The sequence below is a fragment of the Glossina fuscipes genome, unplaced genomic scaffold (assembly GCF_014805625.2).
Source record: "Glossina fuscipes isolate IAEA_lab_2018 unplaced genomic scaffold, Yale_Gfus_2 174, whole genome shotgun sequence".
Lineage (NCBI taxonomy): Eukaryota > Metazoa > Arthropoda > Insecta > Diptera > Glossinidae > Glossina > Glossina fuscipes.
The window spans coordinates 2,433,693-2,447,680 of NW_023998517.1; the positions used below are offsets into that span (position 1 = coordinate 2,433,693).

Here is a 13,988-nt window from a genome sequence, read left to right on the forward strand (position 1 = left end):
TAAAGGCAGTTCAAAACATCTTTCTTCTCTTGCCTTTAAGAGACATAAATATAAAAAACATAGAAAAGAAAATAATATCTTTGCTTATTGAGGAGTCGAAAAGGCGTTCGATTTTCTCCAACTGCAGATAAATCAATTAATAAATAAATCAATACGTCAATAATTATTTTACATATTCTAACTAACCCTGTCGACAATGAGCTATTTTACAGATGTGTCCCTTTGTAAAATGCTATTTAACAGATGTGTCCCTTAGTTTTGCCGACGGCTTCGTATTTTAGCAGATGTGTCCCTTTGTTCAGTCTGTTAAATTGCTGTTTGGGTATTTAATCATTTAACAGAGTTGCAATTTTTTGACTTTTTTTTTTATTTATTACAAGCAACTCTGTGCTTTGCCTTTTAACAGGGAATTTGGCGAGAGCTTTGTCTAAAAATTATGGCGGTCTAATTTTAATTTGTGAAATTAAATAAGTTTAGTTCGCGTATTTTCCAAAACACTAAACATCTAGACGAGATGATGGAAAAGCAAAAGTGACCAAGCCTAGGAACAAGAATCGGAAACAATCAGGAAAACATTAAAAAGAATAACAATTTCTTTTATATATATATTTTTATATATATTAATAAAGCTATTTGAAGCATATAATAAAGTTATTATATAAATAAAGCTATTTATATTTAATTATAGATAATATAAATTAATATACAGCAACAGGAAAGGTAGTTTGATTTTGCCAAAGCGGTTGAAAAAGCGTTTGTGGCTATAAGCTCCAACTAGACGATGGATTATTTAAAATTAAATTTTGGATTTAATGGCAACAAGTGCTTTTTACGAAACATCATTGGGACATTTAAAGTCGAATGCCCGGTTTGTTTTGATTCATCATTGAGAGTATCATCGGTCTGTTGACATAAAAATTGCTTTGAATCATCTTGACGAAGAACCCATTGACTTAATACAATATTAGCATAATCGCTTGCCATCTCTCCACTCCCTTCATCGTTTTCGACTTTTATATTCGACTTTCCCTTAGCCGCTGACATTTTGCCGCTCCACCTGGGGTAATCTCCGTCTTCTTTCCTGCTTGTTAAAGATGTATTAAAAGCTTTTTTCTCCGTTAGCATGCTTTGCTTTTTAGAAATAATTTTATTTTATTATAAAAGCAAAGCATAAAAGCAAGTTATCCTCATCACCATCACTTTCATGAAATTCATTTAGCAAGGCTTCCACGCGTTCTTTCCCTTTCTCAGATATGACCACTTTCTTGCCATTCGCTGTTTGAAAACCTGCCGCAATAAAAAAAAAATTATAAAAATTAGCATCAAAAAAGTGTGAGGAATATCAATGCCATACCTTGGATTGTCTGCTTATTTACTTGGAACTTATATTGGGAGAGTTATTGATCTTCTCGTTTTGATCTAAGATTAAGGAGGCAAGTATGTCATTGTCATCTTTATCCCAATTTTCACTTATCCCAGTTTTACACTGATTTTTACACTGATTAGATGGTACTAGAGCTAAAAAATTTGGGATTAATTTAAATATTGTCTCATCGCAGATTTTAAAAACAACTTACTGTTTTGGGAAGTTGTGGAACTCGGGAGATTTATATGTGTTAAAGTACGTTTCATCATCATAAATATCCCATACCATAAATCAGAGTCTCAGATGCGCCTAAGACAAGTATCGTTTGCAGAGAAATTGAAAAGATCTGCACTCGATACAAATTCCGAACAAATGTAAGTAGTTTCTATCATAGGGGTTTTCCCTTTACTTTGTGAAACAAGTTTTCAAGATCTTAATCTTAAGAAATGCCAACCGCACAATATCAACCAGCGATTATCTTAATCAACTGCCTTGAAAAGTGTGTTTGCTGAGTAGAAACGTCTTAGATGAACAGCTACAGAAATCAATCCTAAGACTAAAATCTTAAAGGACTAGCACGTAAGGCTACGGGGTTTATTAAAAACTCTACCGCGCTTGACATTCGAACCCGCGACCATGGAATTACGAGTCTTCGGCCACTCAGGCGGATTGAATAGAAATATATTTGGCTTTGATTCACCAAAAATCTTTTTACGATATCAAACAAATAGATCAGGCGATGTCACAGTTGATGAAGTTGGGGCAGGTATTAGACATTAAGTTAGTTTCTGGGCGGCTTAGAGTTTTCAACTTTTGCTTCAATTGACTTTTTTAAACTGAATAAAGAGATGAACATTGGAAATGTACGAATATTCTTTTTAAGAAACTTTACAACAAGCTCGGTATTTTCCAACGGCAATTTCTCAAGTTGTCTTTAGATCTCTCGTGTGGCCAGATCGACACAAAAAAGTGTAGCTAAGCAATACTGCCTCATTGCGGGATAGATCCTTACGAAAAACAAATAAAATTTTTTGGATTTTTTTGCTAACCGAGTAGAACCGAGTATGAATGACAAACGGTAACGGGAATGTATGTCACTTTGGCATATCTAAAAGTATATGAAACCGTATAACATGATATACAATTTATCGCGCAATAAAAATTTTCCCAAAGAAAACAAAAAAGGAAAGTGATAAATTTGAGGAAAACGATGAATTTAAGAAAATTATAAATGCCTGGATTCCATTGAAACACCAGATTAAAAAGTTTGACTAATTTCAGTTTAAAGGTCATGCGTTAGATGCTTGCATTTATTCTGATCATTTGTTCACTTGAAAAGGCATTCATTGAGAAAGATTGGTACAATATATATTAATCAAAATATTTTCCATAATTCTCTACAACTTTTTCCCACCTTTCTGATAAATGGCGATACCGCGTCGAACGAACAATATTGATTTGGCAGCGACCAATCGAACCATGCTGCGTCGGTTTGAACATGGGGTAATCAGAAGGCGGAAATGTCTGGTGAGTATGCTGGGTGTGGCGGAATTTTCTATTCGAGCTTTGACAACTCTTGCAATGTGTGACCGAGCGTTGTAGAGCGTTGCATTTGTTAAACACTGTCGTTGGTCTTTTTTGCAAAAATACATGGTTCAATTGACATCGGTAGACATCTGCATTAATAGGTTCATTCGATTTTAGCAGCACGTCATACGCTGTTGATCCCACCGCATGCACAGGAAAGTGTTATGGTCAGGAATATTTCGCTTCAATTTCGATGAGAATGACTCTGCTGGACCGATCCATGACTTTTTGCGCATGGAATCGCAATAGATCGACTTTTCACCGCCAGTCAAAGTACGCCATAGAAAATTCATCCTTTTTTGCTCGGTAAGCAATGAAACGGCTATATTGAAACACTTCGGAACAGTATTTTCAGTTAATTCGCATGACAGCCATGTTTCCTTCTTTTGGAGTTTAGAACCAGTTTATTTATCGATTGCTAAAAAGTTTGAGAGTACTTTAGGAGTTATAGCCCGATTTTCGTCCGATAAGTTTTGCAATCGATGGTCCTTGGACTTTTTGATCCTCCAGTCCGTTCTTTGTTTGTGACTTCAAGATCACCTCTTTCAACCCGTCGAAACTAAAACCGACGTCTGCAGTAGATTTCTTCAAATCAAACAACAAAAGTAATGAATGCCGAAAATGAAATTTCGAGCTTTCCGGGATTAACGTCTGTATATACTGAATAATTAAATATCAGTAAATGAAAAACTGTTATGTGATGTAGTCGAATTGATTGATACTTCGCATTACTTCTCCATTTCCACCAATAGATATAGCTAATCAAAATACATGCAAATTCTTATTATATACATGAAAGATATAATTTTTCTCGATATTTTGTTTCATAAGGTAAACGAAAGCAGCTCCTCTTTCGCGTGTCTTTTGGTTTGTTATAGCACAAGGTGCTATGAAAGTGCTGTACTAGCTTTGAATTTTCAATTAGAATTATGTAAAAACTTTCCACCTACCTATACAGACCCAGCTTTCTCTGATAACTAACCCTGCGTTTCCACGCTCGTTTTGCTTCGAATAAGGCCCGTCATGACAGAGTGCTTAGGTATTTAATAATCTTCGATTTTATGGTAGAAGTACTCACGCCAACGTCGATCAAGGTACAGTAATCGTTACGTTGTTCCCATAATCTGCAAATAGGAACGTTGTTACCATCAGTTTGGTCTACAGGTATGCCGCCCTGAAGTTTATCAATAAAAGACATATTTAGCATAATTCGTTTGCTTTCTAGACTGGGCAACTTTATAAGCCTTAAACGATTACTATTTCTTTATGGTGACGGGCGGATGTTAGTAATCCAGGACAAACACCGCAAATAAAACGGTAGAAACTGTGTTTGTGCGGACTGAATTTGCATACGGTAAACATCGTGTTGTGGATCCTCCTATGAAACACTTTTAATCGATTTCCTTTTATTATATATCGAACGTTCTCTCCTTTCAATAATAAGGTCACGTATAGCAGTACTTAGTCCTACACAAATGAATAAATTTTACTTAAAGCGGTAAAAGTTTGCACAAGAGCCCTACATGATACTGTTGAAGTTTACACTTCACTTTGACTTTAGCTCCTTGCACTCATAAAGTAAGGAGTGCGTACGAGAGATGAGTGTTGAGTTGCTTTGAAAAGATTTACGATGGATACCTCATAAAATAATATGTTTGGTTGTCTTTATGTATGCACTTTGACTTCCTGTAGCTTTGCATTTATCTTATTTTCTTGTTATTTACTACTTTAAGTAGATTTACTGGAGCGCATTTAACCGCTTTGCGCATTATTTGTAACAAAATCTAAATTGATATCAGATTTCCTGCAAATTTTTGTTACTTTCTTCTACAAACATACTTTTAATACTCACCACCGAAGGATGGAGGAATGCTTTTTTTGTTATAATGTTTGCAACATCCGAAAGAAGGGGTCAGACAGCCTACAAGGTATGTATGTTCTTGATCGTCCTGAAATTCTGAATCGACTAAGCCATGTCCGTCTGTCCCTCTGCGTAATATCATTCTCCAGTGCGCAAAAATGGAGCTCTCGACTTAATGTTTGATAGAAACCTTGGATTGATATTGCAAGTGGGCGAAACCGTTAGAAGAATACGCCTTCAGTACCAGGTAAATTGAGAGAACCATTGTCTTTTAAAAGGTTTAAAGCCCCATAAAGTAAGTAAATTCTTAGTCAGTTTAAAATTCGAAATGCACCTGCACATGTCCATCGTTTCGTCTAAAAATCTGTCCGTCTGCCCAATCGTGTAATATGTGTGAAAAATATTCTCTCGTTGGCAAAAATGAAGATAACGCCTACAAATTTGCCAAAAGATTTGAAAGAATTCCCCGAGGACGCCCACAGGGCTATGCAACAGAAGCTGTGGGCACGTTTGCTTCTCTGTACATTCACTTTTATTTTGAAACTACAAGAAAGCAGTCCCTTTTAGGGTAATGAGTATAAAAAACTCGCTCACGACGGAGTATAATTTTCTTACGTGTTTTTTTTTTTTACATCAGATACTTACGCTCGTAAAATATCGATGAAAACAAAAAAGTCGGTCTCGGTGATTGATTTTTGCATTTAATATTTCTTTTTTATTTTGTTGTCAGTTATAATAATACACAATACATACATACATTTCATAGACATTTAGAGTGAAAGATAGAGAGATAGAGAGGGTGAGGGTGGGGGATAGTGAAAGAGGTGAAAAATGTAAATTTTATTAATTTATTTTTATGTTTGCACGTAAGTGGTCGTATATATAACCAATTGAATATATATTTTTAGTTTTTAATTTTTTCTGTGTGTTACGTACGTAAAATAATGTCTATTTTCTTCTTTTTTTTTGTCATGTATACCGTATATAAGAACATTCTGGCAATATATTCATATTTGTTACATATGTGTACATATATATAAATATATTTATATATATATATAAATACATATATATATATATATATGTATATATATATATATATATAATATTATTTTTTATTGGAGTTTAACTTTAATTCCTGAAATATGTTGATTTATATTCTCTTGTAGTAGTGTAGTTCTGCTCGAATTAATACAATTTCAATTTTTTATTTATTTGTTTATTTATATTGTTAATCATTATTATAGTGTAAGTTTTTTGATGTAGTGTCGGTGGGTGGACATAAAAGCAATCGATACAAATAGATTAATATCTAATATATGATATATGGGTAGATTTTTTTTATTTTTTTTATATATATGTATATATTTGTTTATTACTTATATATTTATATACTTATATATATGTATATATGTATATATATTTATACATATATATATATGTATAAGTATATATATGTGTAGCGGCAATATATATATATATATATATCATATATGTATATATATATATATGTGTATATTTATACACAGCGACAATACTTGTGTAGCTCGTACTATTAATTTCTATAAATCTTGTTCAGCATTACTTTATTAATTAGGTAAAATTGTTATATATATTTTTTGTATTTATTTTAGCATTTTTATGTCGTTTTTATCATATTATAAAGATTATCGTTTGTTTGTATAGAAAGATTAAGAAAAAAACACCAATTTACTATATAATAATTAGTGGTCTAAAAAGTATTAAGCTTAATAATGCGTATAAAGTTGGAAATGCTACTCAATACCGCAATACACGAGCATAACTTACGTCCGTACGTTGAAACGCATGAATTCGGTGTAATAAAGGCTTAATACTTTTTAGATTTGTCTAATATATCAAAATGTTTCAGTATTGTTTATACTATTATATGTTTTATATAAATTTTAATTTTAAGCGTATTTTTATTGATTACTTTTCTTTTTTTTTTTTTGTTTTATTTCAATTTCAATTTGTTGAGCTCCGTTTCAAAATACGTGTACGTAATTTGACGCTATTGAGGGAAACCATGCGCACATAGGTAGAGAGTATCTGCTTTGCTCCCTTAATGTTAAGACAAACACGCGTTGCTTAAATCAATCTTTTCGATCTACGGCCAATTTATTGAAAATACTATATACGATTCTTAATCTAAAAAGAAGTGTATGACGGGTTTCAAGATATCTTACAAAAGCTCGCTAGCTTTGTGGTGCAGCAAACTGTACTACAACAAACGCGTTTACCAGAAGACAAGTAAGCAATTTGAACCATCAAAGCAAGAAAAGGGATGTCTTACTAATTCGCATAAGGAATAAAGAAAGTTCGAGATACCTTCAAAGAAAAGTTTGAAAACCCTCCATAAGCCCCTGTAATGAATGATCGATCTGTTTGAGTTTATCACTTTTTTATGATGAATAAAAATCACTTTTTAATTTCCTTAAATAAATTCTGCCAATATTTGCCTGTAAATGAAGTGAAGAGAAAAAGCAATTTCAAATTTATATCTCATAATGAATCGTTTGAAATAACTGTCGGTTCGACGATTTCGAATTTTGTGCTCGCAAGCACTTGTTGTAAAAATCCTAGTAAAAGTGAAGAACCATTGAGTTAAAACATAAAAAACATAAGAAGAGAAACACTCGCTCCAGGGCAACATGTTTTATTCAAATGAATCTAATCATTTAATTAATTAAATGTTCGTTTAAGCACACAACGCTTGTCGGTAAGCAGAACATTTAGAATTTAAAAAATTATTTAAATATGAGTCAAATAAATATTTGCGTTAAATTTGTACCGTAATTATAATCTGTTGCTAAACAAAGGAAAAGTTAACTTATATGTATAGCAGGAATAAGTTACCTTAAAGTAAAAGATTGTAAAGCTGTAAATACTTCACTCCATGTGGGGGGAGTTTAATGCGCTTCTCGCATATTTTAAATTATTTATATTCAACTTTAATAAACGTTTCAATAAATATCCTTCAGTCAAACGCATGTCATGCGTACATACGTACGTGCTGCGCTCATCGAATATTGGCAATGTTTATATATGTATATGTATATCTTCTTTCTTTTTTTTTTTGAATAATTTGTTATTAAATTTACCGTTTAGTAGCTATTAAATTTGCATATTTAAAACAATAACAAAAACCCTTTTGTAAAAACATTACAGGATTTGTGATTAAGTGGCTGGTCATATGATGGGTGTTTTATCAATGGATTGCACTTTAGATTTGCAAAATAGGCGCGCGTCTGTCTCCCATCACTAAGTGGTATATTTGCAATGTATCTCTTCCCGAAAATTAAATCTTTACCGCAATAATCAAATTTGAGAAAATAAATTTCGGATTAGGAAGCTCTCCTTACGGATAACGGCTAGAATGCATACGTGTTTTAGCTCCACAAATATTGGTAGGAGGTATGCATTAAGCTTTCAAAAGAAATCTTTCTTTTTGCAAAAGTATATTAAAAGCGTTTAATGCTTTGCGAATATAGCTTACATTTTACGCTTTCCTTGCTGACGAAGACTTGAGAACTTGTCAAGTTTGTTAAAATGACTTGAACGGTGCACGCACATAATCAAAAATATACTTAGCAAGACTTTTACTGTTCGTCACGCTTATTTTCTAGGGCTATTAACTAGGGACATCAGTTTCATTGATAATAGAACTAACTAATCTCTTAATAAGTAGTGGGAACTCTTTAACCATCTTTGACTTCAATCGATGGAGCAAAGAGGAAATGACTAGAAGGCTTCAGGGTTTTTAGCAACAAAGAACAAGGCTTTCGGTAAGGATCGGTTCAATTTTAACAAAACAAAAGTAATCAACTTGTGCCTCTACATACACACAATAACGGTTTGATTGTTTTCGGAGATATGTCTCAAATAAGCGACTACATGTAACAAAATTACTTTTGGTCGGGACCGTATTTTCTTATATCTATCATCGTTATCCTAAAAAGACTAAAAAAAAAAAAGGAAAACAACACAATTTTCGTACTCCATAATAATAATAGGTGGGCTCGGTTAATTTTTCATATATTCAGAGTGAAATAAGTGACAAGCAAAAAAAATGGCAAGATGTTCGCAGCCTTTACTACATAGGCGTGTGGGCGTTATAGGTCTGTCCCTTGATCGGTTTGGACCATTTTCAAATTCTTTGGCAAATTTGGCAGCGATATCTTCTCTTTGGCGGATGGGAGAATGCTTACCACATACATAAAACAGTTGAGCAGACGGACACGCTTTGATGAATCCCGAACTTGAAATTGCCCAAGATTTTGCATACTTTTTGGGGTTGTTGAAGGTTGTAAAGGTATTGAAAAAAAAATTAAATTTGGTATATTATAATGTAGGGTATGTGTCTAATTTTTGCCCAGGTATCACAACAACCCCCATAGAATATACGTTCAAATTTGTTTAGCTTTGTCTGCTGTAGTTTATGGGTAGATGAGCAAAAAACCTATTTATTATTTATTCCTTTTGAAAAACAAAGGTGTTCTCAGTTTACGTGGTATTGTAGGCGCATCCTTCGACTAGTTTGGTTCATTTTCAATACTAAGCAGCATGTGAGAACTTCCAATGTTTCTGCCAAATGTCAGGTGCGTAGCTTCATTTTTTCGCAAAGGAGGATGATTACAACAGACATTGCTTAGATGGATGGACGGACAAACAGAATTTGATATTGGTCAAGGATATATATAGTTTGTGTGATATCTAAAGCTTCCTTCTGGGCGTTGCAAATATTTTGATAAAATAAACGCATTCCACGTCCTTCGGTGATAGTTATGATTTTCTGCCTATCCTCTATCGTTTAAAGAATTTAATAATTCCAAGTCTAAATGTTTTTCATGAACAGTTCATGCGTATGTTTGTTTTATTGCGAGTTAGTTCTTCACTTTGCTGGAAGAGAGTCGAAACCAAAGTAAAAACGCTGTTGTTTTCCGAAACTCTTCAAAACTCATAGTCCATAGATCCATCATTGTATACCAATTGAAATATTGCTTTACTAACAATTTATGATTTCTTTTTTAGTTATTTATGTGTCAGGTTTCACTACACACTTACACTAGTTTTCCTATATATCCATCAATCTTTCTTTATAACATGCATGTGCATGTTACCAGAGTATACGCAAGCACGCACGCTTCTGCAAACACAAGTATTTATGCACTTAATTTTCAAATTCTTTAATATAATTTATAGGTCGATATTGAGTTAAATTCTTTTTTTCGTATTTACGGACTTTAAATTTCTCTTCTCATTATTATGTTATTATTATTATTATTATTATTATTATTATTATTATTATACGATTAAATGGTGGGCTTAATTTTCACTATATAATATATTCCTGGTATTTCTATTAGTTTATAGCTGCTTGAAAATATATATATATAGCTTTTATAAAAAAAAAAAAAAAAAAAAAATTTCTTTATATTTAGTTTTGAACAATTTGCTAAAGAATTTTTATCTAGCTAAGCGCAATAATGTTTTATATTAAGTTGTGTTCCGTGTGCACATCGTGTTAAGGAAGAACATCAAAATGAAATCCTTGCTAAACTTTAGGAAGTTGCAAAATTTTTCCGATGCTTATGTATATATTTTTCTTAATTTCTTGTTTTTTTTTTTTTTTTCGTTTCTTTCTTTTATCTCCTTTAGTTAGTTATAGGTACTAACTGTCTTTGTCTTTGTGTGCGTGTTTCTGTTATTTTTACTAAATATATTTTACATGTATTTGTTCTCATGTTAGTTGGCGACACGTACCGTTTAAGTGAATTCAGTTGTTGATTTCATGACATACTTCCATATAATCGGGATCGTGCATAATGCCTTTAATCATATCCTTAAGCATAGTGTAACGTGGAAAAATGGGATATAACTTTGAGCTGCCATACTCCTCCTGTATCCAAATGCATTCATTTCAATTAAATTAGTTATTAAAAACATACGAAATGAAAAACAAAAGTATTTATTAGTAGGTATATATATATATAATTTCATACCTTCAGAACTCTTATCAAATGCCTTAGACCCAAATATTTTTTCAACAATCGATACAAATCGTTAATCAATTGAGTGTTTTCATGTTCAATTTGGGCTGTAGTCATAGCTGGAAAGAAAGCATAAAAGCGATAAGAAGCAATTATTAACTACGATAAAGATATATAATAAAAATCATACATAACTGCATTCACGAAGCTTATTGATCGTATTTCTATATTAAGATTTCAGATATTTAACTTGAAACCGAATGAAAATACTATAGTGGGTCACGGTTCTGCATTTAATATTCTACACCTCCTTACAGTTATTCATATAATGATTGTTCGTGGTGGTAAAAGTGGTCCGATGGGAACCAATAGCTCGCGTTCGTCCTTGGGTGAAACAAACGTCAACGTACCAAATTTCGTGAAAATATATTAAAAAGTGCGACCTTTGGGTTAAAGACAAGAAAACAAGACCGGCAGACAGACGGACAGATAAACTTAGATCGATTCAGTAAGTTATTTTGGAAGGGTCGATGTAATAAAAATATGGAACTATCTCAATACCTTGCGGCTTTTGCACACCTATGAGAAGGATTTTCAGTCCAGGTCCGCTTAGTGCATAGCGTGCTGATTTTCTTCCAATTTATGGGCAAGTAATACTTATTCGTAATTTGTAGAGATATAAAAGCCGCAGGTAATAGACGAACTGGCAAAACAAGAAAGTTTGCTAGTGATTACGAATTTCACGCTTTGATTTGAAGCATTTAGTTATTACGTTGTCCTAAGGGACTTTAATGCGCTAACGGAAATGGAGAGACATACAAGAGTAACGCTCGTCCTATAATTATTGATTGCTTTGATTTCTAACTTGTAGGCTGGATTTGGCGTACGTTCTGTAATTAAATCACTAAGCTGAACACAATTCATTGATATGGACGGATTTTTATTGCTGCTGCCTTCTCTTAATGATGTATACGTTAATAATTGTCTTTCGTTAAAGTGCAGGTCTCTAATAACTTACTTACTGTCAGACGTGTGTCTGTTAAATATTAACATAAACAAGAACAAATCCTTTATTTTAATAAAAACTAAAAAAACTTACTATCTAATCTTTCTAAACGTTCACGTTTCTCGGCAGCTTCTTCGGCTAATTTAGCCGACGTTTTAACACCTTCACCCGACTTTTGTGTCTTCTCCATAATGGCGCAGGCTCGCATAACGTAAGAAGGTACAGTTTCCTGTTTCTCTTGCCGTGGAATGTCTATTAGAGTCCAATATTGGGTTTCCAGACGTATGACATCCTTAACACAAGAAAGATTAAAAGACAATGACGATAAGTAGGAATGAAACAAATCAAAAAAAATTCATTAAAAAATTATTCACCTTTATCATAAGCTTCAGCATAGGATAACGTTGAAACACATTACGTTGACTCTTTGAATCGCCATATTTATTCATTAGAGTAATTAAAGCTTTTTTAGCAGTGTCATAGGACTCCTCTAAACGTATGCGCAAATTCCTCAGTCTCTCATTTGTCTCAATGACTTCTTCGCGACTCATACCACCTGATTATGTATAAAATAAGTAAAAAAAGAGAAAAGATTACAAAAAAAAGGGAGAATAGTTGGAAAAGAGTACACATTAAATGAAAGCATGCATTTTACTTGGAGCTCCCTCATCCTTAACATCTTGCACGATACGTCTTACACTTTGTGTAAATTTCCCAACGAAATTTGTCGTAGCTAAAATTAGAAAGAAACCAAAAAGGCGAACGGATAAGAATTTGGAATATATTTATAATAAAATGTAATGAAGAGAAAGCATTAAAATATAATAAATATGCAGACTCTTTACATTGCAAAAGCCATCTCACTTGAAAGACTCTCACTAGCCATGCCACGAGCATAGATAAAAATGGCATAGTTTTTCAATAAATAAAAACGTATCAGATCGCCTCTTACATCGCTTGAAGACTTTACAATACTTATAATACCTTATAATATGTCGATCATCTACTTAACACAAGCGAAACAGTATTATCACCTTTCAGATTTTCCTTCTTTTGGAAGAACTCATTAATCGTTTTATCTGTGTCCCGAACTTGACGAAAAGAAAAAGAAATTGAAAACTCACTTGCATGTCTGCATGTAATTGGCAGATGAAGAAAGCGGTTCGTGTGCGGGTGTTATGTAGAGTTGTTCATTGTCGTTAAAAACGAATCGATTCTTTCAGTCATTCGCACCCATGTCATGTCATAGGGATGAAAAGAAAAATGTCCAATAATTGCTCAGCAACACTATTATTTATTTAGTAAATATTAGCAACTTAAGAGCAATCACAGGAAAGAAAAATTCTTTCTTAATCTACGACTTCGCTTGGAAATGTTCCGACCATATCACAAACAGTAAGTAGGATCATTATGCCATTGCAAATCGTACCACACATAGCAACACATCACTTCGATAAAAAGCACGCACATGCATATTGCTTTAAATATTGATTCAAACAAAAACACACACAAATGTATTTTTTTATTCTCCTCTCCGGGGCGAGATACGAACCGGCGTACCGTTTAAAAACCGGCCGTACATAACCATTGGCATAAACGTCTAGCTCATTGCACTAATTCTATCACAAAACCACCTATGTTTAATAGCCGAATATATATTTATTTTTCATTATGTGTACATTAGTGTTTCTCCTATTTTCCGAAAACGTCGATAATACTTTTGCAATAAAAATGTTTAATAAGCAAATTACTGTTTTCTTAGTAGGTTAATTAAGGCTGAGATATGTGAATTTGTTTGCAAGTATTAGTGTACAGTAGGATATGGATCTTTCAACAAATATAACTATATGGTTTTCAGATAGGGCACTGACTCTCACCCGCACATTCGTTTCGGAAACGTACAAACGAGATGACGATTTTTCACGAAAAATAGTCGAAAGACCTCTCTAATCATAGGAAGTATGTTGCAATTTTGTTGCAACCGAAAAAGCCTATGATTTGATCCTTAGGACAAGTCGATTATCGAATCGTTACCGGATGCTGGTGATTGACTTTTTTGGCTTTAAATTTAAGACTATGGATATGAACATTTTTCCCAGCAAAATGACGCCGCTTACTGCGGAGTTGTTAAGACAATAGGTCTATTGTCTGAAAAAA

The 13,988-nt window shown here is 33.1% G+C and overlaps 1 protein-coding gene across 1 annotated transcript in view; it reads right to left on the bottom strand.

Moving 5' to 3' along the window:
• Positions 1 to 10,270: 10,270 nt before the first annotated feature.
• LOC119641708 overlaps positions 10,271 to 13,988 on the bottom strand; it is a 32,440-nt gene continuing 28,722 nt past the window's right edge. Inside the window, exons 2-6 of the mRNA XM_038040502.1 lie at positions 12,487 to 12,564; positions 12,206 to 12,387; positions 11,925 to 12,123; positions 10,838 to 10,944; positions 10,271 to 10,734 (exon numbers count right to left, since the gene is read on the bottom strand). Of these exons, the coding sequence (XP_037896430.1) occupies positions 10,612 to 10,734; positions 10,838 to 10,944; positions 11,925 to 12,123; positions 12,206 to 12,387; positions 12,487 to 12,564 (689 nt within the window). The 3' untranslated portion in view covers positions 10,271 to 10,611. The remainder of the gene's footprint in view (positions 10,735 to 10,837; positions 10,945 to 11,924; positions 12,124 to 12,205; positions 12,388 to 12,486; positions 12,565 to 13,988) is intronic.